Source organism: Dipodomys spectabilis, unplaced genomic scaffold (genome assembly GCF_019054845.1).
Source record: "Dipodomys spectabilis isolate Male_0828 unplaced genomic scaffold, ASM1905484v1 ptg000231l, whole genome shotgun sequence".
In the NCBI taxonomy this organism is placed as follows: Eukaryota; Metazoa; Chordata; class Mammalia; order Rodentia; family Heteromyidae; genus Dipodomys; species Dipodomys spectabilis.
In genome coordinates this window covers 835,421-857,354 of record NW_024870908.1, presented here as the reverse complement: position 1 = coordinate 857,354, position 21,934 = coordinate 835,421, and the positions used below count along the sequence as shown (strand labels likewise).

At 65.5% G+C, this 21,934-nt stretch overlaps 1 protein-coding gene across 4 annotated transcripts in view; it reads left to right on the top strand.

Moving 5' to 3' along the window:
* The window catches only part of Abcc1 (ATP binding cassette subfamily C member 1), a 62,613-nt gene that overhangs the window by 27,612 nt on the left and 13,067 nt on the right, over positions 1 to 21,934 (top strand). The window contains exons 6-20 of one of the 4 annotated variants that reach the window (XM_042698291.1): positions 2,300 to 2,361; positions 3,578 to 3,709; positions 4,528 to 4,758; positions 5,031 to 5,208; positions 5,777 to 5,938; positions 6,708 to 6,800; positions 8,370 to 8,573; positions 12,156 to 12,302; positions 13,118 to 13,205; positions 13,844 to 13,919; positions 14,707 to 14,833; positions 15,723 to 15,899; positions 17,686 to 17,853; positions 18,376 to 18,544; positions 21,295 to 21,378. In XM_042698291.1, the coding sequence (XP_042554225.1) occupies positions 2,300 to 2,361; positions 3,578 to 3,709; positions 4,528 to 4,758; positions 5,031 to 5,208; positions 5,777 to 5,938; positions 6,708 to 6,800; positions 8,370 to 8,573; positions 12,156 to 12,302; positions 13,118 to 13,205; positions 13,844 to 13,919; positions 14,707 to 14,833; positions 15,723 to 15,899; positions 17,686 to 17,853; positions 18,376 to 18,544; positions 21,295 to 21,378 (2,098 nt within the window). Of the gene's footprint in view, positions 1 to 2,299; positions 2,362 to 3,577; positions 3,710 to 4,527; positions 4,759 to 5,030; positions 5,209 to 5,776; positions 5,939 to 6,707; positions 6,801 to 8,369; positions 8,574 to 12,155; positions 12,303 to 13,117; positions 13,209 to 13,843; positions 13,920 to 14,706; positions 14,834 to 15,722; positions 15,900 to 17,685; positions 17,854 to 18,375; positions 18,545 to 21,294; positions 21,379 to 21,934 lie in introns of all 4 variants that reach the window. The other 3 variants (XM_042698292.1, XM_042698290.1, XM_042698293.1) reach the window with 3 other exon arrangements.

The window sequence follows — 21,934 nt, the reverse complement described above, 5'->3', positions numbered from 1 at the left end:
AGGGCAGCCCTGTGCTGGGACCCGAGGCAGGGGAGGCCGTGCCAGCTGTTTGGATCCGAAGCCTCGGCGGATGGGAAGCGTGTGGAACATTCCACAGCTGCACTGGGCTGGTGGCTCTCCAGCTGCCGGCTTGGGGAGAAGTTTCTCGGTGTCCCTGCTCTCTGGGTTTGGGGAAGTTAGCCGAGCTCAGCAGCTGCGTGTGCACGTGGACGTGTGTTCAGCTGAGTGTGCGCGTGCTGGGTGTGCACAGGTGTCCCCCCCACAAGCCCTCTGCAGGGATGCCCGTGTCTGTCACGGCCTTGGCCCGCACACAAGCCCACACGGAACCCCCCGGGGTTGCTCCGAAGGTGACTGCGTCCCCCGGGGGCTCCCCTGGAGGATCGGTCTGCCTGGGCTTTCTCGGAGGTGAGGTCAGGCCTCGTGTCTGCTTGGCGCACGTGTGTGCAAGGATGCTCCTGTGACTGGGCTGGGGCCGCAGGCGTGCGCCGCCACGCCCGGCCGTCGCTGGCGCTGAGGTCTCTGCGCAGGCCGGCCTCGAGCCTCCCGGTGGCTGGGACCTCAGGTGCCCACGGTCCCCACAGGGTTCTGGGGTAGCAGGAAGGGAGGGAGGGGGTGCGGGCTGCATCCCCCTCCACCCATCCCCCCCATCTGAGCAGCTGGCACAACTGCAGGCCTCAGCCCGGGGCGGGGCGGGGCCTCCTGGCCGCCGGCCAGTGCTGACTCACCGCGGCCATTCGCCCCGCTGGCCCCGGCCTTCCTTTCTGTGACTCACGTCTGTTCGTCCCCGCTCTCCTGCTCCTCCTTCTCCCTCCAAGTCCTGATGCTGCCGCCGCAGCCCTCCCCAGCCCTTCTGCCCGAGGGGGGTGGGCGGAGGGAGGGGGGATGGGGATGGGGGGGTCCCTGCCAAATAAGGTCATTAATGGCCACCTGTGAGCCCCGCCTCAGGCCCCCCTCCCCCATGCTGGACTTGAACTCAGGGCCGGGGCCACGCATCCTCATTGGCTTTTGAGGCTGGTGCTCTCCCCCTTGAGCCACCGCTCCACGTCCGGCTTTGTGGTGGCGAACTGGAAATAAGAGTCTGCTGACCTTGTGAACCTCCTGGGAAGCTGGGATTGCAGGCGGGAGCCACCCGCCCAGCTTTGCTCCCATTGTTGAATACTTCCTTCAGTTTCGTAGTAGCTTGGCTCAGAAATGTTACAAAAAATAGTCTGTTCCCTCCCTCCCTCCCTCCCTCCCTCCCTCCCTCCCTCCCTCCCTCCTTGTTCTTTCTCCTCCCTTTCTCCTCCTGCTCTGCTGGCTTCTCCCCCTCCCTTCTCCTCCTCATCTGGTCAGCGTCCAGCTCTCCATTGGTTCCCTGGAATCTGGTGTGCTCCCGTCTACCCCAGGGCCTTTGCACACCCGGGCTCTCTGCTAGGCGCGTCTTTGCCTTCTGCTCAGTCATTCTGCGTGGTCCGTCCTTGCGCAGCTGTCGTGGGAGGCCGATTCCGGCCCTGCTCAGCCAGACGTGGCCGCCTGGGCAGCCTTGCCGGCCTGGGAGGCAGCCTTGCCGGCCTGGGAGGCAGCCTTGCCGGCCTGGGGGGCAGCCTTGCCGGCCTGGGGGGCAGCCTTGCCGGCCTGGGGGGCAGCCTTGCCGGCCTGGGGGGCAGCCCTTGTAGTTGCAGTGTAGATGTGCGTGTGTGCGCGCACGCATGCGCGGTCTGCCTGACGACTTGGAGCCTGGTTGTTGGGGGGGGGGGGAGGCATTTTATCCCGGGCGGCCCCGTGTCCTGCGCTGCAGCGTGGCATGGCGGGCCCTGCCCCGGTCGTGGGAGGTGCCCACGCAGAGCCGGTGGCGGGTCCCGGGTCAGCGCTCTGGCAGGCCGGCGTCCCGTCCATCTGTCCAGCTCTGCACCCATAGTTCTGGGCACGTAGTAGGTGCTCAGGAAATGAACCTGGTGGATGAGTTGAATGAAAGGAGACGGAGGTGACAGCTTTGGGGTTCTTTGGGGTGTCCTCAGCACATAGTAGGCGCTCAGTCAACGCCGGAGTCTGTGGGAAGGGCGGGGCGGAAGGAATGTGTTGTGCCGGGCAGGCACATAGTAGGTGCTCAGCGAAAGCTTGCTGTGGAGTGGAGGCGGAGGCGGTGTGAGGGTGATGCCCCGGCTCCCGGGGTGGCCGTGGGGTAGGAGGCAGGGAAGTTCTTGAGCCAGGCGGGACTGGAGAGAGCGTGTCTCGGGGCGCAGAGGCGATGGGAGGGCGCGGGTCCCCTGAGCGTGGAGGGTTGACGTCTCTCCTCTCCTCCCGCGCTCCCCTGTGCTAGAACCCGTGCCCGGAGTCCGGCGCCTCTTTCCTGTCCAGGATCACGTTCTGGTGGATCACCGGGTGAGCAGGCCGCGCCCAGGCCGGGGCGGGGCGGGGCTGGGAGAGTGCGCAGCCCCGCAGGCCATGGGTCTGGGCGGGTGAGCAGGGGGTGGGGCAGCCTCGGACAGGGGGAGAGGCACTGGCAGGCGGACAGGTGGACAGGTGGCAGGGACACGGCACACCCCAGGAATGGGGGGGGGGCATGGGGCTCTTCTGCAGGCTCGGTGGACACGTCAGGGTTGCGTTTCCTTCTGAGCACATCCACACCCGCAGAGAGACACAGGCCGGGCGCGGTGGCTCACGCCTGTCATCCCAGCCACTCAGGAGGCTGAGATCTGAGGATCTCGGTTCAAAGCCAGTCCAGGCAGGAAAGTCTATGAGACTCTTATTTCCCATGAGCCACTAGAAAATCAGAAGTGGTGCTGTGGCTCAAGCAGTAGAGCACCTGTCTTGAGCTGAAGAGCTGAGGGACAGCGCCCAGGCCCAGAGTTCAAGCCCCACGACCAACCAAAAAAAAAAAAAAAAGCTACAGGAGGACCAGCATGCCTTGCAGCCCGCCGCTGGCCCGCGCACATCACCTGCTGCGGGCTGTGGGCCGACCCCTTGCTGTGCATGCGCGTAGCCCCAGATTCCCCCCCCCCCCCCATCCCCCGGTCCCCAGCATTTCAGAAAACAAAACTCAGCCAGGCCTTGGCCTCACTCAGCCTCCATGCCTGGCCTCGTCTCCCCGGAGCCCGGCTTGCTTTATGTGGTCTGAGGTTTGATCAAACCCAGAGCCTCACACTTGGCAGACGGAACATTCCGCCGCTGGAGCCGTGCACCGCGCCCTTTTGCTTTTAGTGTGTTTCCCAGCCAGCTTTTTCCCAGGCTGGGCCTCGGCCTGCAGTCCTCCTCTCTGCGGCCTCCAGTAGTGGGGGATTACAGTTTTGCCTAGTGAGGTGCAAACCCTGTGGCGGCCAGCCGTGTGTATTCGGGGTTGAGGGAGAAACTCGGAGCCCCGCGGTCATGGCGCAGCGGGTAGAGTGCCAGCCTAGCACGCACGAGGCCCTCGGTTCAAATCCCTGTAGCCAGTGTGGGGGCGGGCCTCTGTGAAGACACGCCCACTCTGCCTGCCGGAGCCCCAGTGCCTTTGCCGGGGCGTGGGTTCCAGGTTGCGCGTGATCAGGTCGCGCAGGGCAGGCGTGCCAGCGGGCCTCCCCTTCCTCCCGCCCCTCTAACCCCCCATGTCTTGGGCCAGGCTGATGGTGCGGGGGTACCGCCGGCCCCTGGAGGCCAGCGACCTCTGGTCCTTGAACAAGGAGGACACGTCGGAGCAGGTGGTGCCCGTGCTGGTGAGGAACTGGAAGAAGGAGTGTGCCAAGTCCTGCAGGTGAGCCCACACCCGCCAGATGGGGTGCCTACCCAGCCCCCGAGCGCACCTCTCCTCACCTCTGCTCCCCGAGAGTGGCCTCCCGAATGTTCCTGCTCTTCCGGCCCCTTGGGAGCAGGGTGGGGAAGGGCTTCCGTAGAGGGAAGCGCCAGTGCAAAGGTCCTGAGGCAGCCAGGGTGGCATCCGTGGGGTGAGGGGGGCGGAGCAGCAGGGGTTAGGGGTGTGTGTGGGGGGTCAGGCGGGGCCGGAGCGGTGGGGGAGGTGGAGGCAGAGCCGCTGTTTTCCAGCAGAGAGAGGAGACGAGGCTGGGACCCAGGGGGAGGACTCTGGGATGGGCCTCCCTCCCAGCCTCAGCCTGGACTGGAGTGTAGCCTCCCCTGCCCTGCCCTGCCCTCCCCTCCCCTGCCCTCCCTCCCCCCCCCCCTCCCCTCCGCTCTCTGAAGGGATTTCTCCGTGCCACTCCCCTTCCCGCACCATCTCCCCCAAGTCTGACTCATGCAGCTGTGCCGACTTGTACAGATGCTTCTAGAAGCGAGCGCACGGGCACGGCGTCTCGTGTGCTAAGTGTCTCGGTCCCACATTGACAGCGTGTGATCCCGCCGCGTGCGGCGCGCAGTGGGGCCTCCGCGTCCCCTCCCACTCGAGCCTTTGGTGACCGCGTGGCAGTGGTGGCGGCGGCGGGACCTCAGCGCCTGTCGCCGCTGCAGGCGGGTCCGGTCTCGGGGTGCGATTTGGCCGCTGCAGGCGGGTCCGATCTCGGGGTGCGATTCGGCCCCCAGGCAGCCCCCCCCCCAGCTCTTCCCTCTGCTGCGCTGCAGGCAGCCGGTGCGCATCCAGTACTCCAGCAAGGAGCCCCCCAAGCCCCAAGGGGGCGCCCCGGCGGACGCAAGCGAGGAGGCGGAGGCGCTGCTCCTCAAGGCCCCCCAGAAGGAGCGCGACCCCTCCCTCTTCCGCGTGCTCTACAAGACCTTCGGGCCCCACTTCCTCATGAGCTTCCTGTTCAAGGCCCTCCACGACCTCATGATGTTCACCGGCCCCGAGATCCTCAAGTACGAGCCCACCCCTCTGCGCCCCCAGCCCTCCCCCCGCCACAATGGGGGGGCGAAGGGTTGGGACTACAGGCAGACCTCAGCTACCGGGCATGGATCAAGGCGAGGGTCTCTCTTCCTCCCCGCTGCCTCTAGGGGCCCCACAGTCACTGTCCCTCACCCCCTCTGTGGGTGAGGACCCCCCCCCCAGGCAGAGGGGGGTCCGAGCCCCCCCCCGGGCGCGTGCGTGCCGCCTGCCCAGGCTGACGCCGCTGGGTCCCATCTCCCTGCAGGTGGCTCATCGCCTTCATAAACGACCCACGGGCCCCCGACTGGCAGGGCTACTTCTATACGGCGCTGCTGTTCGTCAGCGCCTGCCTGCAGACGCTGCTGCTGCACCAGTACTTCCACATCTGCTTTGTCAGCGGCATGCGCATCAAGACCGCCGTCATCGGGGCCGTGTACCGCAAGGTCGGGACCCGGGATGCGGGCGCGGGGGGCGGGGGGAAGCTCAGCTCCAAGTCTTCACGCTGCCCGCCCATCCTTGGGCAGTGGCACACCCGGGCAACTCCAAAAAGCATCCGGCCAGGCATGGCGGTACACGCCTGTAATTCCAGCGGGGGCCGCACAGATTACAGGAGGCCAGCCCTGGAGACGGCAGCCCGAGGCTCCCCGCGCAAAGCACACGTGGCTCCCGAGGCGGAGCGCCAGCCTGGGCCCAGCGAGGCCCAGCGAGGCCCAGCGAGGCCCAGCTCACACCGCAGTGCTGCCAGAGACGGGGGACGCCCGGGGGGCTGCCACGCACAATGACCTCACTTCCATTGCCAGGGGACCAGGCCTTGTGGGGCCCCCCGGGGATCTGTTGGATGTGGGGACCGTTGGGACCCCCTGAACCGAAGGAGAGCTTCCGTCCCCCGGGGCCTGGGCTTTGTGGAGGGGCGGGGGCAGGGGAGAGGCCGGGACTCCGCTGCGGATCCTCCCTCCCGTCCGGGGCTCCTCGCCCACCGGGCTCACCCCCGCCCTCTCTGTCCCCCCTCAGGCCCTAGTGATCACCAATGCCGCCCGGAAGTCGTCCACCGTGGGAGAGATCGTGAACCTCATGTCGGTGGACGCCCAGCGCTTCATGGACCTGGCCACGTACATTAACATGGTGTGGTCGGCCCCGCTGCAGGTCGCCCTGGCGCTCTATCTCTTGTGGCTGGTGCGTGCGTGCGTGTGTGCGCGCGCGTGCGGTGTGTGCTTACTTGGAGATAAAAGAGTCTTGTGGGACTCTGCTGCCCAGGCTGGCCTTGAACCCCAGTCCTTCGATCGCAGCCTCCTGAGTAGCTGGAATGACAGGTGTCCAGCCGCATGTCCCGCCCTCGGAGGCTCTGGAGATCAAAGCTGGCTTGGTTCCGTTAGTGGCAGAATCCAGGCTGAACGGCTCGGGTGTCTGTGATCCCCAGAGCGCCCCACGCTGAGTTACGCCGTGCTGGCCCTCTAGGGGAACCCCGCAGCACACGGGTCGCCCTTCCACTAGCAGCCATGGCAGGGTGCAGTGCTGGGGTGAAGCCCACGAGGCCCCGCACCCGGAACCCTCGGGGCTTGCCTAGCTCAGCAGCCAGTGAGGGGCTGCCACCCCCCCCCCATCCCGGGTAGGGATCATGAGCTGGTTGTGTGGGGCCCTGGAGCCCCACAAACGCCAGCTTCTCCAAAGGGAAGCCGCCATTCGACGCACAAGTCCCCAGCCCTCCTCCCCAGCCAGAAACGCCCTTCCCACCCGTGCCCCTCGGCTACCCAGAATTCCGCGCTTCTCCCTCCTCAGCGTGGGGACCCCGAGGACTTGGGTCCCGCCTATTCCGAGAGGTTGGGAGGGACCCCAGGGCTGCAGCCCGCCACCGCCCCATCGCGGTGGGTGTCGGGGTGTTGGCGGTGTCTGTGGGGTGTGGGCTGGTGGGGCGCTCTGCCCACGCCCACCTGTCATCCCTCAGAACCTGGGCCCCTCCGTCCTAGCGGGCGTGGCCGTCATGATCCTCATGGTGCCTTTCAACGCGGTGATGGCCATGAAGACCAAGACCTACCAGGTAGGCTGCGCGAGTCCCTCACGGGGGGAGGGGGGGGGGCGGGTTGGGGGGGGGGAAGGCTGGGCACGCCCCCCCCCCCCCCCACGCTGTTCCAGGGCTTTCTGCTGAGAGGCCTCCTGCCCCCTGGCCTGTGTGTCCCATCCACTCTCTTTCCATTGGGTCAGATCTTTTTATTTCTGGAGTTCCTTTGTAATTTGTTGGCTTTTAAATAACTAACAATAAAGGGAAGGTTTTCTCTTTTTTTTTTTTTTTTTCTTGGCCAGTTGTGGGGCTTGAACCCAGGGCCCCGATGCTGTTCCTGAGCCCCTTTGGTGCTCAAGGCGAGTGCTCTACCACTTAAGCCACAGTGCCACTTCTGGTTTTTGAGTGGTTCATTGGAGATAAGAGTCTCATGGAGCCTTTTCGGCCTTGGCTGGCCTCGGACCGCGATCCTCAGCCCTCAGCCTCCTGAGTAGCTGGGATGACAGGCGTGAGCTAAAACAGTCTTTCTAAAACTTTGGTCCTTATTTTTAAGGTAGGAGCTCTCTTGGAAGCTCTGGCCGCTCACACGCCATCTTCCTGCTTTCAGGACTTAACTTTCTTAAATACAGATCTGGCTATAGAGAGGGTTGGCATGCATCTCTGTGCTTCTGTAATGTTCTTGCGCGTGCCATTTGCTCCCGTGCTGGGCTGTGTTGTATGAATTCAGTTCTAGTCCAGCCCTGAGATCCGGCTGGTCTGGAGGTGTTTGTGCTATGCCGGGGTGGGGGGTGGGCTGTGGACAGGAGCGCTTGGCCATGCTGACCACCACAGGGGGCAGAGTCCAGGACACGTGACACTCCCGGGCGTGGGGGCCAGACCCCGTGTCCTGTCTTCCCCTTCCCCCTCCACGTCAAGCAGCTCCCTCTCTGCCTGTGATTCCCCATACCATCTGGTACGGTCCAGTTGAGCAACTATGGCTGAGTGCACTCGAAATGCTGAGCAAACTGCCCGGCCCCTGGGTGAGGCCGATGGCATTCCACCCGCTAATGCCCACAGCCCTGCCGCTCCACAGGCCAGGGCCCCCGGGAGGCGTGAGAGAGCGGACCAGCCCGGACATAAAGTAGGGCCCTGTCTCAAAAACAACGGGTGCAGAAAGGAGCTGGAGAGCTGGCCAGGCACCGGCGCCTGTCATCCTAGCCACTCAGGAGGCTGAGATCTGAGGATCGAGGTTCAAAGCCAGCCCGGGCAGGAAAGTCCATGCGACTCTCTATCTCCAGGGAACCGCCAGAAAACCTGAAGTGGACCCGTGGCTCAAGTGGTAGAGCGCTCGCCCTGAGCCACAGAGCTGAGGGACAGCGCCCAGGCCTTAAGTTCAAGTCCCACAACTGACAGAAAAGTGGAGAGGGCAGGATCGTCCGTGCCTCTGGGCGAGGACCAGCGGAGGGCATGCTGGGAAGGGGGGCATGCTGGGAAGGAGGGTATGTCGGGAGCACCCTCCATCCATCCCTGCGCTCCCAGGCAATGTGGTTTGAAGCAGCTTTGGCTTAGGCCTGGGGTCAGGGCTGGGGGGGGGGGGGGCTGGCCCATTGATGGGGGTCTCGTCTGCAGGTGGCGCACATGAAGAGCAAAGACAGCCGCATCAAGCTGATGAACGAGGTCCTGAACGGCATCAAGGTGCTGAAGCTGTACGCCTGGGAGCTGGCGTTCCGGGACAAGGTCATGGCCATCCGGCAGGAGGAGCTGAAGGTGCTCAAGAAATCCGCCTACCTGGCGGCCGTGGGCACCTTCACCTGGGTCTGCACCCCCTTCCTGGTGAGTGGCCCCCCCTCTTCCCGGAGCACATTGTGCTTCTGTGCTTGCTGACCTCTTGGGAGCATGCGCCAGCGCCTCTGCCAGTTCTACCCTGGTTGGCCGGGGCTGTAGCAGACGGTAGCCTGGGTGACGTGTCGCCGACTGGCCACAAGCCTCGAGCGGTCAGTGACCCGTGGACCGCGCAGGGCCACTTCCTTCTTCCTCCCTGCCCTGCGAGCCGGGGCGGGGGAGGGGGGTTTCGTCTCCACGCCTGACTGACGGGCAGCTGTGTCCCACAGCCCGTGGCCACGGTCGGTCACACCGCTTGTGCCCTGTAGCCCGGTCCGCTGGGCACGGGAGCTCACGCCTGTATTTCCAGTTCCTGGGGGAATCTGAGATCAGGAGGATCATGGGGAAGGAACCAAATCCTCCTGGGATTCTTTCCCGGCGGGGCCCGGAGGGAGCTGAGCTGGGTGCTGGCGGCCATCCCTGGTGGGGCCCGGGGTGGTCCTGGAGACCACCCGCCTGGTGCTGCTGCCCTGCTGCCCGCCGCCTGCTCCCCGCGCGCGCCCTGAACGCGCCACGTCACCTGACCCCCTCGGGCTGGCACGGCCCGGGCAGAGCCTCGGTGTGCTGGGACTCCGTGTCCTGGCACGCTGGCTGGAGGGCCATGGCGTGATGTCCTCCTCACAGCCCAGCGCCTCCGCCCTGCCCGGGCTCGGGCCCGCCCACCTGGGACGGAGGGACGGGCAGACAGACAGACAGAGGCGTGTTCTACTGTGTCTTCCAAACCGTACTCCGCTCCTTCTGTCTGTCCGATGAGCCGGAGTCTCCCCGTGAGGCTGGCTCCCCGCTCACCTGCCTTCCAGCTCCCACACGCTGGGACTGCAGGCATGCCTGCCCGGCGTGGTTCTAATGCAACCTCTGGGGCCATGCTCCACCCTTTCCTGCCCGGGTCCCCGTGGGGGGGCTCCGCACAGAGCAGCGGGGCCTGCTGGCCTCCGAACCCGCCACGCCATCGCGGTGGGCGGGAGGGGTGGCTGGGCTCCGCACACAGCTCGTGGCCGGGCTGGCAAGGAGCAGAGGAGCCGGCTGTCGGCCCTGACTGTGACGAACTCGGGGAAAATCTGTGGCCACTCCTCCCCAGAGAGTGCTCCCTCATCTTGGCATTTACTGCTTCCAACGCTCGAGGATGGGGCTGTTTACCCAGGGAGGTGGGAGGCAGAGGCTTGGGGTGGCCCCAGAGATGTGGGGCGTCTCAGAGAGCAGCAGGGAGGGAGGAGGGAAGGAGGGAGGGAGGGAAGAGGGGAGGGAGGGATGGTGGATGGATGATGGATGATGGGTGGATGGTGGGTGGATGGATGGATGATGGGTGGATGGATTGATGGATGATGGGTGGATGATGGATGATGGATGGATGGATGGATGGATGGATAGATGAACTACCTGCATTAGGAACTTGTTGCAACCCGCTGCATACTCCTTAATCCACCATGACCGGGAGCAACACAGTACAGAGACAGGACCGTGCAACTGAGATTTGGGGGTACCAGGTGGCCTGTAGCCTTCTGCCAGCAACAGATCCCAAGGTTCCATTAACTGGGGTTTTTATTGGTTTTGTACATGGAAGTAGGGTGCAAACCGGCTTGGGACCATACGTTGTGTGTGACTGGTAGGTGACATCCCTTTTCTAGAAGGAGAGCTAAACAGTGAGCAGCCTGTCATTTGCATGGAGCTAAGTCTACCCTTTGGCTCCCACACGCGGTGCAGTGTGGAGTCTGAGTTCCTGGTGAGCCAGGATGATCGACCTTTCCAGGAAAACTGTCAGCGTTCTGAGCGTGTGTGGGGAGAAGGCATTCCAACCCCCCGTCCTTTCGGGGGTCTCCCAGCTTGGATTTTCGGGCTCGCCCAGAACTGTCTTCCACACGATAGAGACCTAACTCGGAGCGCAAAGCAGAGGGGAATTTTGAAGTACACACGAAGCGTAGGAGAGGGTGTTGTTAGTGTTTCTGTGTGAGGTGTGCGCACGGAACCCGCCAGGACACTTCACGCCAGTGGGATCCAACGTGACGGCCGGTCCTAGTCTCCGCTTTGTCTTAGCAGGAGTTTCCCAGGGTTCCACTGGGTGGCACCCAGGGGAACCACCTTCTTCCGGGCTGAATACTACTCCATGTGTGTTTTCTACTCTGTGGGTTTGTGTGGCAGGTTCTGGGAGGGGAAGGTGGGGGGAGGAGGCCATCTCCACAAGCTGGTGCTGGGGGGTGAAGTGAGGGACTGACAACAGAAAACAGACATGCGCAGAACAGTGCAGAAAGCCGGGAAGGAAGCACTGAGTGTCATCAGCTTCAAGAGAGGATGAACGCTGTCGGGCGTGGGGGGCATCCCTGTAGTCCCAGCCTGAGGGCGGGGGGGGGGGGACTGGAGAGTTTGAGGCTAGCCTGGGCCACACAGGAAGCTCCTGTCTCTGATGCAAGGAGCAGGGGGGAGGGCAGCGGGCCGTTGGCCGACCCGGACACCGCACGGTGATCACCCGGTCAGAGCGTCACCGGGCGCGTGGTTAACACGCACAGTTCTCAGATTTTTTTTTCCACATAGCAGTGGAAAATGCTTAAAAATGCAAGCCAGGTGGCGGTGGCTCCCACGCGGAACTGAGACCTGATGGGTTCTAGAGGGTTGAAGCCAGGCAGGTAGAGAAGAGCAAGAGAGTCCCATCTGCAGCTAACTAGCAAAATGCTGGCCTGGATGCCTGGTTCATGCGGTAGAGCACCAGCTGGGAGCAAGCCAGCTAACTGGGGGTGAAAGGCCCTCCCTGTCTTGGGTCTGAGGCTGATTGGAAGCCACTCGTGGGCTTGAAGTTGGGGCCTGGGCGCTGTCCCCGACTCTGGTTCTGTCTGTCTTGGGTCTGAGGCTGATTGGAAGCCACTCGTGGGCTTGAAGTTGGGGCCTGGGCGCTGTCCCCGGGCTCCTTCCCTCAAGGCCAGCACCCTGCCACTTTGAGCCCCAGCTCTAGTTCTGGCTTTCTGGCGGTGAAGTGGAGATAAGAATTACCACAGATTTTTTTTCCTGCCAGATCTGGCTTCGCACGCCGATCCTCAGATCTCAGCCTCCTGAGTAGCTGGGGTGATGGGCGCCCGGCTTCCAGTGGCTTTCCAGCCCCGCCCCTCCCCCTTTGGCAGCTGCGCCTGGAAAATTCCGAGCTGGCCTTGGGGTCACCTTGCCAGTGGCAGAGCAGGAGAGGGCCGCGGCTCCGCTGGCCTGTGGCCGGGATGCTGTCGGGGCGGGCGGGCACTGGGAGCAGTCCGGGTGTCCAGCCCGCACCTCGGCCCTGCGGCCGGGCCGTCCCGGGCACTGGCGATGCGGTGGGGACAGGAGAAGGCCCACTGCTCAGAGCTAGTCGTATTACGATGGAGTCCAAGCGTGGCGGGCATGCCTGTAATCCAGGCACTCGGGCAGGTGGAGGCTGGATTGCAAGTTGGAGGCCAGCCTGGGCCGCATGGGGCTGGGGGGGGGGGGGTGTCTGGGGTGGAGAGTGGAGGCCAGTGTGGGGACCGGGCCGCGGCTCTCTGCACAGTGCTCAGCCCCCGCCGCCCCGCCCGCCCGCAGGTGGCCCTGTCCACCTTCGCCGTGTACGTGATGGTGGACGAGAAGAACATTCTGGACGCGCAGCGGGCCTTCGTGTCCCTGGCCCTGTTCAACATCCTCCGCTTCCCTCTCAACATCCTCCCCATGGTCATCAGCAGCATCGTGCAGGTACTGCAGGCGGGCCCTCGAGGCCCGGCCCGCTCTCCCTCCCCGCGCCAGCCCCCGCCCGACCCCAGGGAGAGCAAAGCGGCCCGGCGGGGAGAGCCGGAGCGGTCAGCAGCGCGGCCAGGCCTGCCGGGCGCCCCCGGCCCATCCAGCCGGGGTTTTGTGCTTCTTGGGGGGGGGGGCTCCCTGAAGGGGGGGCTTCTCAGCTCGGGTGGGAAGACAGAAGCCTTTCAGGCACGGACGGTGGGACGCAGCGGAGGGGCCGGTGGCCCGGGACCCCGTCTGCTGCGGGTGCCCGCTCCGCTCTCCTCGCCTCCCCATCCTGTTCCCCATCTCCCCCTCGGTGCTGAGGAATTTTAACACGAGTCCCAGCCGCCACCTTAGTCACAGCCCGGCCCTCACCCAGCCCCTCGCCTCCCCGCGTCCACACTGCGGGCGGGCTTCACGCAGAGCAAGAAGGAAACCTTGTTGTTATTATTTGTCGGTCATGGGGCTTGAACTCTGGGCCTGGGCGCTGTCCCTCAGCTCTTCAGCTCAAGGCGGGCGCTCTACCACTTGAGCCACAGCGCCACTTCCGGTTTTCTGGGAGATCAGTGTCTCATGGACTTTCCTGCCCAGGCTGGCTTCGAACCCCGGTCCTCAGACCTCAGCCTCCTGAGAAGCTGGGATGACAGGCGAGAGCCACCAGCGCCCGGCTTGATTTTCTTTGTTTAAGCTCAGTGCAGATTCTGAGGAAAGAGGGAGGGTTTGGCCTGGCCACCAAGGCAGGTTTCCAGAACCTTCCTTCCTTCCTCCCCACACCCGTCCCCGCACCGCAGGCCAGCGTCTCCCTCAAGCGGCTGAGGGTCTTCCTGTCCCACGAGGAGCTGGAGCCCCATAGCATCGAGCGGAGGCCCATGAAGGACGACGGTGGGTGGCACCCCCCCCACGAGCCCCGCCCCGCCCCACGCACCCCTCCCTGCCTGGCCCTTCCTCCTCCGCGGGCAGCAGCGCCCACAGGGCCTCCCCGGGCCTCCCGCAGGGTGCGGGCAGGATTGTATTGGGGTGAGGGAGGTCGATGTAGGATCCAAGAGCTTAGGGAAGGAGCAGCCTTGAACAGGAGGAAGGCGCAGAGGTGGGTGCGATGGTGGGTGTGATGGCAGCCGAGCTGCCCCTGACCTGCTTGAGAAGGCCAGGAAGCCCAGGAGCTTCGAGCAACTGTGGATCCCACAGCCCCACAGCGGCTGCCGGCTGGGCATCTCCAGGGCACGGCCAGAGCACCGGGCGGACTCTCAGGACTTCTCTCTGCTTTGGGGTCTAAGATTGCCTCCAAAGATGTGCAGTGGGGTTTATTTCTTCCTCCCCACCCCTTGGGCTCCACCGGAGCCGGGAAAGCCATGGACGGGGCCACCCGGAGCCTGGGCTGGGGGCAGTGACCCCGGAGGCTGGTGCGCGAGGCCCAGCATCCGAGGCCGGAGCGCGCGGCTGAGCAGAGCGGCGGGGCGGCCCGCTCACGCCACTGCCCGGGTCGTGCCGGCCTGACCGTGGTCTCTGATGCTTTCCAGGCGGGGACACGCACAGCATCACCTTGAAGAACGCCACGTTCACGTGGGCCAGGGGCGAAACTCCCTCCCTGAACGGGTAAGCCAGGGCGCCGGCACACATGCGGACCCAGCTCCGGGGCCTAGAGCGCGTGGCTCCGTGCTAACAAAGCCTCGGCTGGCCCATCTGGAACGCCGGCCGGTCCAGCCGCCCGTGCGTGGGCTCTCATGGGGACAGACAGACAGGTGGCTGGCGCAGAGGTCACAGGTAGACAGCCGAGGGGACCTGGGGCCTGCGTGGCGGGGAGGCCTGCCTTCAGGTCCGGTGTGATCCAGCGCCTGACAAGTGGGTTGGGGTGCTGAGCACCTTGTCCGGGTCTTACCTTTCTCTCGGCCCGGGCTCCCCAATACTCAAGGCCAAGGGGACCTTCTCGTGTCCCTAAACAATTCCTCCCGGCCCGCCTGCCTACGGAGGGCAAGAAGGGGACACACTGATCCCAGAAAGGAATCTCCCTGTACCCTCCACTGAGAACTCCCGCGGGAGCGCACGTCCAGCAAGCGCTTTCTGGGGCCTCGTGGAAATCCTTTGTGCTCTCCCCAGTTTCTTGGTGTCGTTAACTTGTCCTCATCTCCGCCTTCAGAGCAGCCGGGGTTCTGGGTGTGCGTATCCCCCCCCCAGCCTCGTCTGGGGTGCAGTCAGAGCATGTCGGGCCCAAGCCCTACACAGGCCCTCCCAGCCCTGATGCACCCCACGCCACCCTGCCCGCCACCCAGGGCTGCCACGGAGACACGGAGGCCCCGAGAGACGGACACGCATGGGCCCCCACGCTGCCCCGGCCCCTACCACCCGCTGAGCCCCGTGTCCCGCCCCCTCCCTGTCCTTCCAGAATCTCCTTCTCCGTCCCCGAAGGTGCCCTGGTGGCCGTGGTGGGCCAGGTGGGCTGCGGGAAGTCGTCCCTGCTCTCGGCCCTCCTGGCGGAGATGGACAAGGTGGAGGGGCACGTGGCTCTGAAGGTAGGACGGGGGCGGACAGCCCCCCCACCCCCACCCCGTGGGCCTCCCCCCCCCCCCGCCCCACCGGCTGCCACCCCGGTTCATGGGACGGTTGAGGACACCGAGATTCTTGTCCTCGACGCCCTGCTGCTTCCCTGGCCACACATGGCTTCCCGCAGCCCAGCCCCGAGAACTGAACCCGGTACAGGAGGCCGGGAACGTACTGACTCCCTTATTTTTTGTCGGTTGTGGGGCCTGAACTCTGGGCCTGGGCGCTGTCCCTCAGCTCTTCAGCTCAAGGCTAGTGCTCTACCACTTGAGTCCCAGCGCCACTTCTGGCTTTTTTCTTTTTGCTTATGTGATGCTGAGGAATCGAACCCAGGGCCTCATGCATGCAAGGCAAGCGCTCTACCACTGAGCCACCTTCCCAGCCCCTGGTTATTTTTTTCTTTGCCAGTCCTGGGGCTTGAACTCAGGGCCTAGACACTGTCCCTGAGCTTCATTTGCTCAAGGCTAGCACTCTACTATTTGAACCACAGCGCCACTTCTGGCTTTTTCTGTGTATGTGGTACCGAGGAATCGAACCCAGGGCTTCATGCGAGCTAGGCAAGCGCTCTACCACTGAGCCACCTTCCCACTCTCAAAGACTGATTTTCCCTTGGCATTCCTATCCTTCGTCCTCCCCTCCATCCTCCCCCATCTTCCCCCTGGCCTCCCCCCCATCCTCCCTCCCATCCTCTCGTCTTCCCCCCTCCCTTTCCCCTTCCCTCCCTCCTCTCTGTCCCCTCCATCCTCCCCTCCATCTTCCCTGTTCTACACATGCACTGGGGCCGCAGCTGGGGCGGGCAGCCACCGTCAGCTGACCAGGTCCATCTGTCTGTCTGTCTCGCCCTGTCTGCCCGCCCCGCAGGGCTCCGTGGCCTACGTGCCCCAGCAGGCCTGGATCCAGAATGACTCCCTCCGGGAGAACATCGTGTTCGGCCGGCCCCTGCGGGAGCGGCACTACCGGGCTGTGCTGGAGGCCTGCGCCCTCCTCCCCGACCTGGAGATCCTCCCCAGCGGGGACCGCACCGAGATCGGCGAGAAGGTCAGCACGGCGTCCCGCCGCGCCATCGCCCGCTCGCCCGCCGCGGGCTGGGAGTGGGTGGTGATCCGCGGCCTCCACCGAGGTGTGGGCCAGACCTGTGCACAGCTCCCAGAAAGCAGTGTCACCTCTGGTGACCCGGGTGCCGGCTGTCCTCCCACCCCCCAGGGGCGGAGTTCGTTGTGGACCCATTTAATGGTTGGGGAAGGGGAGGAACAGAGATGTCAAGTGACTTGCTCCAGGCTGCACAGCCTGGGAGCCAAGTGGAGGCAGCCTCCCTATCCCTCTTGTCGGCTGCTCCATTTTTCTATTAGTTTTATGTTGTTGTTTTGAGGTTTTATTGTTTTTGCTGCTCCTGGGACTTGAACTCAGGGCCTGAGCACTGTCCCACTCTTCCACTTGAGCCACAGTGCCACTTCTGGCTTTTTGATTGTTCGTTGCAGATAAGTGTCTCCTGGACTTTCCTGTCCAGGCTGGCTTTGAACCTCAATCCTCAGATCTCAGCCTCCTGAGTACTTAGGATGTCAGGCGTGAGCCACTGGTGCCCTGGCTGGAGGTTTTGTTTTGTAAGATACTCTTGATACATAGCCCAGGCTGGCCTAGAACTTGTGATCCTCCTGCCTCGGCCTCCCAGGGCCAGGATGACAGGCAGGCACCACCAGGCACCAGGGGAAACCCTTGTCGCTTCTAAAGAGAGAGGCTGTTTGGGCATCTCCCACTGCCACAGCCCCCGATCTGGTGCTGCCCCTCCCCTGGCCTCCCTCCTGGGCCTCCCAAGGTGCCCTCCTGGGCCTGGAGGCCCCTGGCCGCCTCTGGCCGCCGGCGTGCCAGCGCCCCCTGCCTGCGGCCGGGAGCGCAGCGCCTCAGGCGGCCTCAGCTTGCAGAGCTGGCCAGTCATCCTTAGAGGACAGCCAGGCTCGCCAGCAGCGGTATTTGGTGAATGATGTCACGTAACTGGTGACATCTGTGGCTCCTTGGAAAAAAAAAACAGTCCCCTCTCAGGCATCTTCGGCTTCAGCCGGGATCTCAAGCTGATGCCCTAGGAAGTGTGTCCCGTGGAGTCAAGGCCAGGGTGCCGCGGCCTCCTCCCTTTAGCTCCAGTGCCAGCCTCAGCCTTTAGCTCCTAGTGCCCAAGGCTGGCCCTCTAGAACCGCGTGGCAGTGGTGTCTGCCCTGGGCTTGACTGGACAGACAAGAGGCCTGAAGGGCTCTGCCCTACCAGGCCACCCTGGGCCTCGGCTGCTGAGTCCTGCCCCCTGACCCCGCCCACCTCCCTGTGCCCCGCCCCAGGTACCGCCCACCTCCCTGTGCCCCGCCCCAGGCACCGCCCACCTCCCTGTGCCCCGCCCCAGGCACCGCCCATCTCCCTGTGCCCTGCCCAGGCCCCGCCCACCCCCTGTGCTACGCCCCAGGCACCGCCCACCTCCCTGTGCCCCGCCCAGGCCCCGCCCACCTCCCTGTGCTGCGCCCCAGGCACCGCCCACCTCCCTGTGCCCTGCCCAGGCCCCGCCCACCCCCTGTGCTGCGCCCCAGGCACCGCCCACCTCCCTGTGCCCCGCCCAGGCCCCGCCCACCTCCCTGCCCCTCACCCCGTCCACCTCCCTGTGCTCCGCCAGGCCCCGCCCCACTTTCTTGTGCCCCAGGTCCCACCTACTTCCCTGTGGTCCGCCCCGGCCCCGCCCACCTCCTTGGGCTCCGCCCCAGGTCCCACCCACCTCCCTGTGCTCCGCCCCCGGCCCCGCCCAGTGCTCCCCGAGACCCACCCCGCCCTCCCTCCCGGCGCCCCGCAGGGCGTGAACCTGTCTGGGGGCCAGAAGCAGCGGGTGAGCCTGGCCCGCGCCGTGTACTGCGACGCCGACGTCTACCTCCTGGACGACCCGCTGTCGGCCGTGGACGCGCACGTGGGCAAGCACATCTTTGAGCACGTGGTCGGCCCCAAGGGCTTGCTGAAGAACAAGGTACCTGCTGGGCGCTGCGGGAGGACGCGGGGCGGCGTGCGGGGGTCGGGGGCGGGCAGGGGGTGACCCCAGGCCAGGCCGCGCCCTCCTGTGGCCCCGTGCCCGCTGCCCCGCATTGGCAGCACGGGCCCCGCCCACGCCCCGCGCCCCGCAGGCCCGGCCCGGCCGGGGCTCCGCGCCTGCGCCCCGTGCCCCGCGCGCCTCACGCCCGCGCCCCGCAGTCCTCACGCCCGCGCCCCTCACGCCCGCGCCCCTCACGCCCGCGCCCGCGCCCCTCACGCCCGCGCCCGCACCCCTCACGCCCGCGCCCCTCACGCCCGCGCCCCTCACGCCCGCGCCCCTCACGCCCGCGCCCCTCACGCCCGCGCCCCTCACGCCCGCGCCCCTCACGCCCGCGCCCCTCACGCCCGCACCCCTCACGCCCGCGCCCCTCACGCCCGCGCCCCTCACGCCCGCGCCCGCGCCCCTCACGCCCGCGCCCGCACCCCGCGCCCCTCACGCCCGCGCCCGCTGCGCCCGCAGACGCGGCTGCTGGTGACGCACGGCCTCAGCTACCTGCCGCAGGCCGACATCGTCGTGGTCATGAGCGGCGGCAAGGTCTCGGAGATGGGCTCCTACCAGGAGCTGCTGGCCCGGGACGGCGCCTTCGCCGAGTTCCTGCGCGCCTACGCCGCCTCCGAGCAGGACGAGGGTAAGCCTGCGGGGGTCCCCGGGGAGGGGTCCCCCGCCGCTCCCGGAGGCACTGGGCCGCAGGCGGCCGCCAGGAGGGCAGCCCGGGCCGCCCGCAGGCCCTTTCTGTCTGCCCACTGTTTACCCTGGGTTCTGGACTCCCTTCCCGAGCCTGGGGTCCCCCCCTGCCCGTCGGCGGAGGGACCTGTGTCCCCATCGCATTGTGTCCCCAGGCTCATCCACGGCCTGGCTTTTGAGCTGATTCTTCTCCTTGGCCATTAGCCCCCCCTCCCCCCACCGTACTGGGGATTGAACCCAGGGCCTTGGGCTCTGCCACTTGAGTCTGCCACTTGGCGCTCAGTCTCCCCTGTCCGTGCCCTGGAGGTCAGGAAGTCCTGCTGTCTGTGAGTCTGGCGGCCTTGTTGTTGGCTGCAGCCTTGTGTCTCAGTCTCTTCAGAGACAGAGGCTGGGCGAGCTGTTTCTAAATCCGTGTGTCCAGTGGAGGCCATCTTCCTGTGGCTCCCTCTCGGCCTCCCCCTTCTTCCAGCTGAGCCAGAGCCTTGGGTTCCACTGGCTCAGGGGCTCCCTCCTCCCCTCCCTCCCTCCTCCCCCACGCCCTCCTTCCTCCCCCACGACCCCCGGATTGGTGCCCCCATCTCCTTTTGTTCTCTGCTTCATTTGGCCACGAGAACGCCACTTTCCCTGCAGATATTCCTGCCTTCCACACGGGCCCCGGCTCGGGCCATGGGCTAGGTGGGTGGCCTCCCGTCCCCTGCCCGCTGTGTGACACGGGGCTGGGCACGCGGCCACGTCCCGGGCGCTCAGCCTCGGCCGGCCCCAGCCGTGACCTTGGCTGCGAGTGCTCCACGCTTTTGGCCCGCGCCCGGGAGACTTGGCTGGCTGCACCACGCAGGTGGATTCCGAGCGCACGGGGTGGGGGGTCTGCCGGGGTGCACTCAGAGTTTTGGGGCGCTGCCAGTGCCCCCCCCCCCGTATTGAGTCTGTACGGTGTATGGAGGGGCGTGTTAGCGTCATCCCTGCCTGGGGAAGGCCGGGCACTGCGGGGGTGTCCTCCTGTTTCCTGGGGCCGGGGCTCACCATCGCCAGGGGAAGTCAGCGCCCATCCCTGTGATTTGCAGGAAGCCCAGCCTCATGGGGGGAAGGGGGGGCTCTCAGTGGGGAGCAGACTTGACCAGTGGCCAGCCCATCTGAGGGTCACAGCCAGAGGGGGGCGGCCGCCCGGTTTCTGGTGAATTTGTAAAAACGGATTGAAAGCTACTCAGGTGCACAGAGCAGACGTTCTCAAGCGGAAGCAAGCCTCAAAAGCCAGAGCGGGGGGGGGGGGGGGAGACGGGGGGGGGGGGGTCCTTCCATCCCCACCTCCGGGGGGCGCTGGGCGCCCTCCTGGCCCTGCCCTGGGTCTTGCTCCCACAGGGTACACCTGCAGTCTCTGCCCTCCTCCTCCCCCCTCCCTCTCCCCCCTCCTCCGTCTTGTTTCTTCACGGTGGCCTGTGCGCCAGGCTCTCTGTCATTAGTCACTGGGGATTGAAGCCAGGGCCTCGCGCCTGCCGGACAGCCATGCCCACAGCCTTCTTGCTCACGTGGCATTCTTTTGAGACAGTCACCCTAAATTTGCTTGGGCTAGCCTTGAACTCTCGGTCTTTCCACCTCAGCCTCCTGAGCAGCTACCATGGCAGGCATGAGCCACCAGTGCCTCCTTCTTCCTCTTCTTGCTTTACCAAAAAGCCTTGAGTGCGGGGCGGAGCTGCCCGCCCTCCCTCCTTCCCTCTCTCTCTCCCTCTCAGCTGCCTGTCCTCCTCCTCGGGAAGGAGAACTTGGAGGCCGCCCCTGGGGGTGAGGCTGGGTGAGGCAGCCGGGCAGTTCCATGTTTGGGCAAAAGCTTGGTGCTGACCATAAAGCAGTCTCTGGGAATCCTCTCCCTCCCTTCCTCCTTCCCTCCCTCTCTCTCCCGGGAGGCCAGCTGGCCCTCATCCAGGAGTCCCAGCACCTCCTGAGCAAGGCCATGTTAGCAAACCTCGGTAAAAGGTACTGAGCCCCAGTGTCAACAAGCTGGGCGTGGTAGTGTACACCTGTCTTTCCAGCTACATGGGACATGGAGGTACTAGGATCTCGGTCCATGGCCACCCCTGGTGAAAACACAAGGCCAAAGCAAAAAAGTCCCAGGGTGTGGCTCAAGTGGTAGGTAAAGCATCTGCCTAGCACTCTACCACCTGAGCCACAGCACCAATTTGGCTTTTTCTGCATATGTGGTGCTGAGGAATGGAACCCAGGGCTTCATGCATGCTAGGCAAGCGCTCTACCACTGAGCCACCTTCCCAGCGCCTGGTGCCTGGGCCTCACTCCCGCTAGTGGTCCTCTGTCCTTTTGCTGCGCTCCCAGTGGTGACAATTAGAACAAATCTGAGCTGATGATGCCCCTTGCTTCGGGCTGGCGTGTTAGTGCTGTGGCAGCCACCGCGAGGCCCGGAGGCTGGTGGGGGGTTAGTGGGGGGCGGGGGTGGGAAGGGGGGTTCAGCGTGTTCCCTGGCTCTTCCCAGAGTGGTCTGTCCACCTGCCCGTGTGCCGTGTGCTGTGCGTGCAGGGTGGCGCACTAGGTATAGAGCCGTTGTGCTCTTGGGGGGAGGCGCTGGCTCGGGTATGGGGGCACTGCCCCCTGGGCCTGCATCGGGCGGGGACCGCCTTCCTCCCCGTGGCGCGGGCTGGAGGTGGAGGCCCAGGGGAGGCTAGCGCGCTGTCATCTTGTGATTCACAGGCGGCGGCGGAGCGGAGGAGGCGGCGGGAGGTCAGTGGCACGGCTGCGCACCGGTGCTTGTAGACTCCAGGCGGCCCGGCCCAGGTTGCTTTGCGGTGGTACCGGGGTTCAGTTTGTGTCTCCAGGGCCCCAGGTCTCCACAGAGGCCTTCGAAGCACGTGGGGCAGGCTGGGTGGCGGCGCCATTGCAGATGCCACCCAGGGTCCCCGGGACTCAGCCCTGCGTGACCCCATCTTGTGGATGATTGGGCCAGTAGAGCCTCTGGACGGCCACAGCGAGGAGTTGAGGAGTCTCCCCCCCCTCCACCCCCCCGCCTGAGCAGCGGCTGCCGTGGTGCTTGGAACTCGCTCACTGTGGGGCTGGCCTGCACCCCGCTTCCTCCCAGTCCTGGGGCTCCCCATGGCATTCTGTGCTGTGAATGCCACCCCGGCCTGGGCCGTGGACCCTCCCACGTGGCCTGCGCCCATGGCTCCCTCCACCCACCTCCCCGGGCTAGCCTTCCACGCCTCCCTTGGAGGTCTGTGTGTCTGCGTGTCTGTCTGTGTCTGCGTCTGTGTGTCTGCGCGGGCGTGGGTTCAGGGCAGTGTCTGGGGGCTGCGCGTGACATGGGCACTTTTGGGTTGGCGCTGGCGGCCTGCTT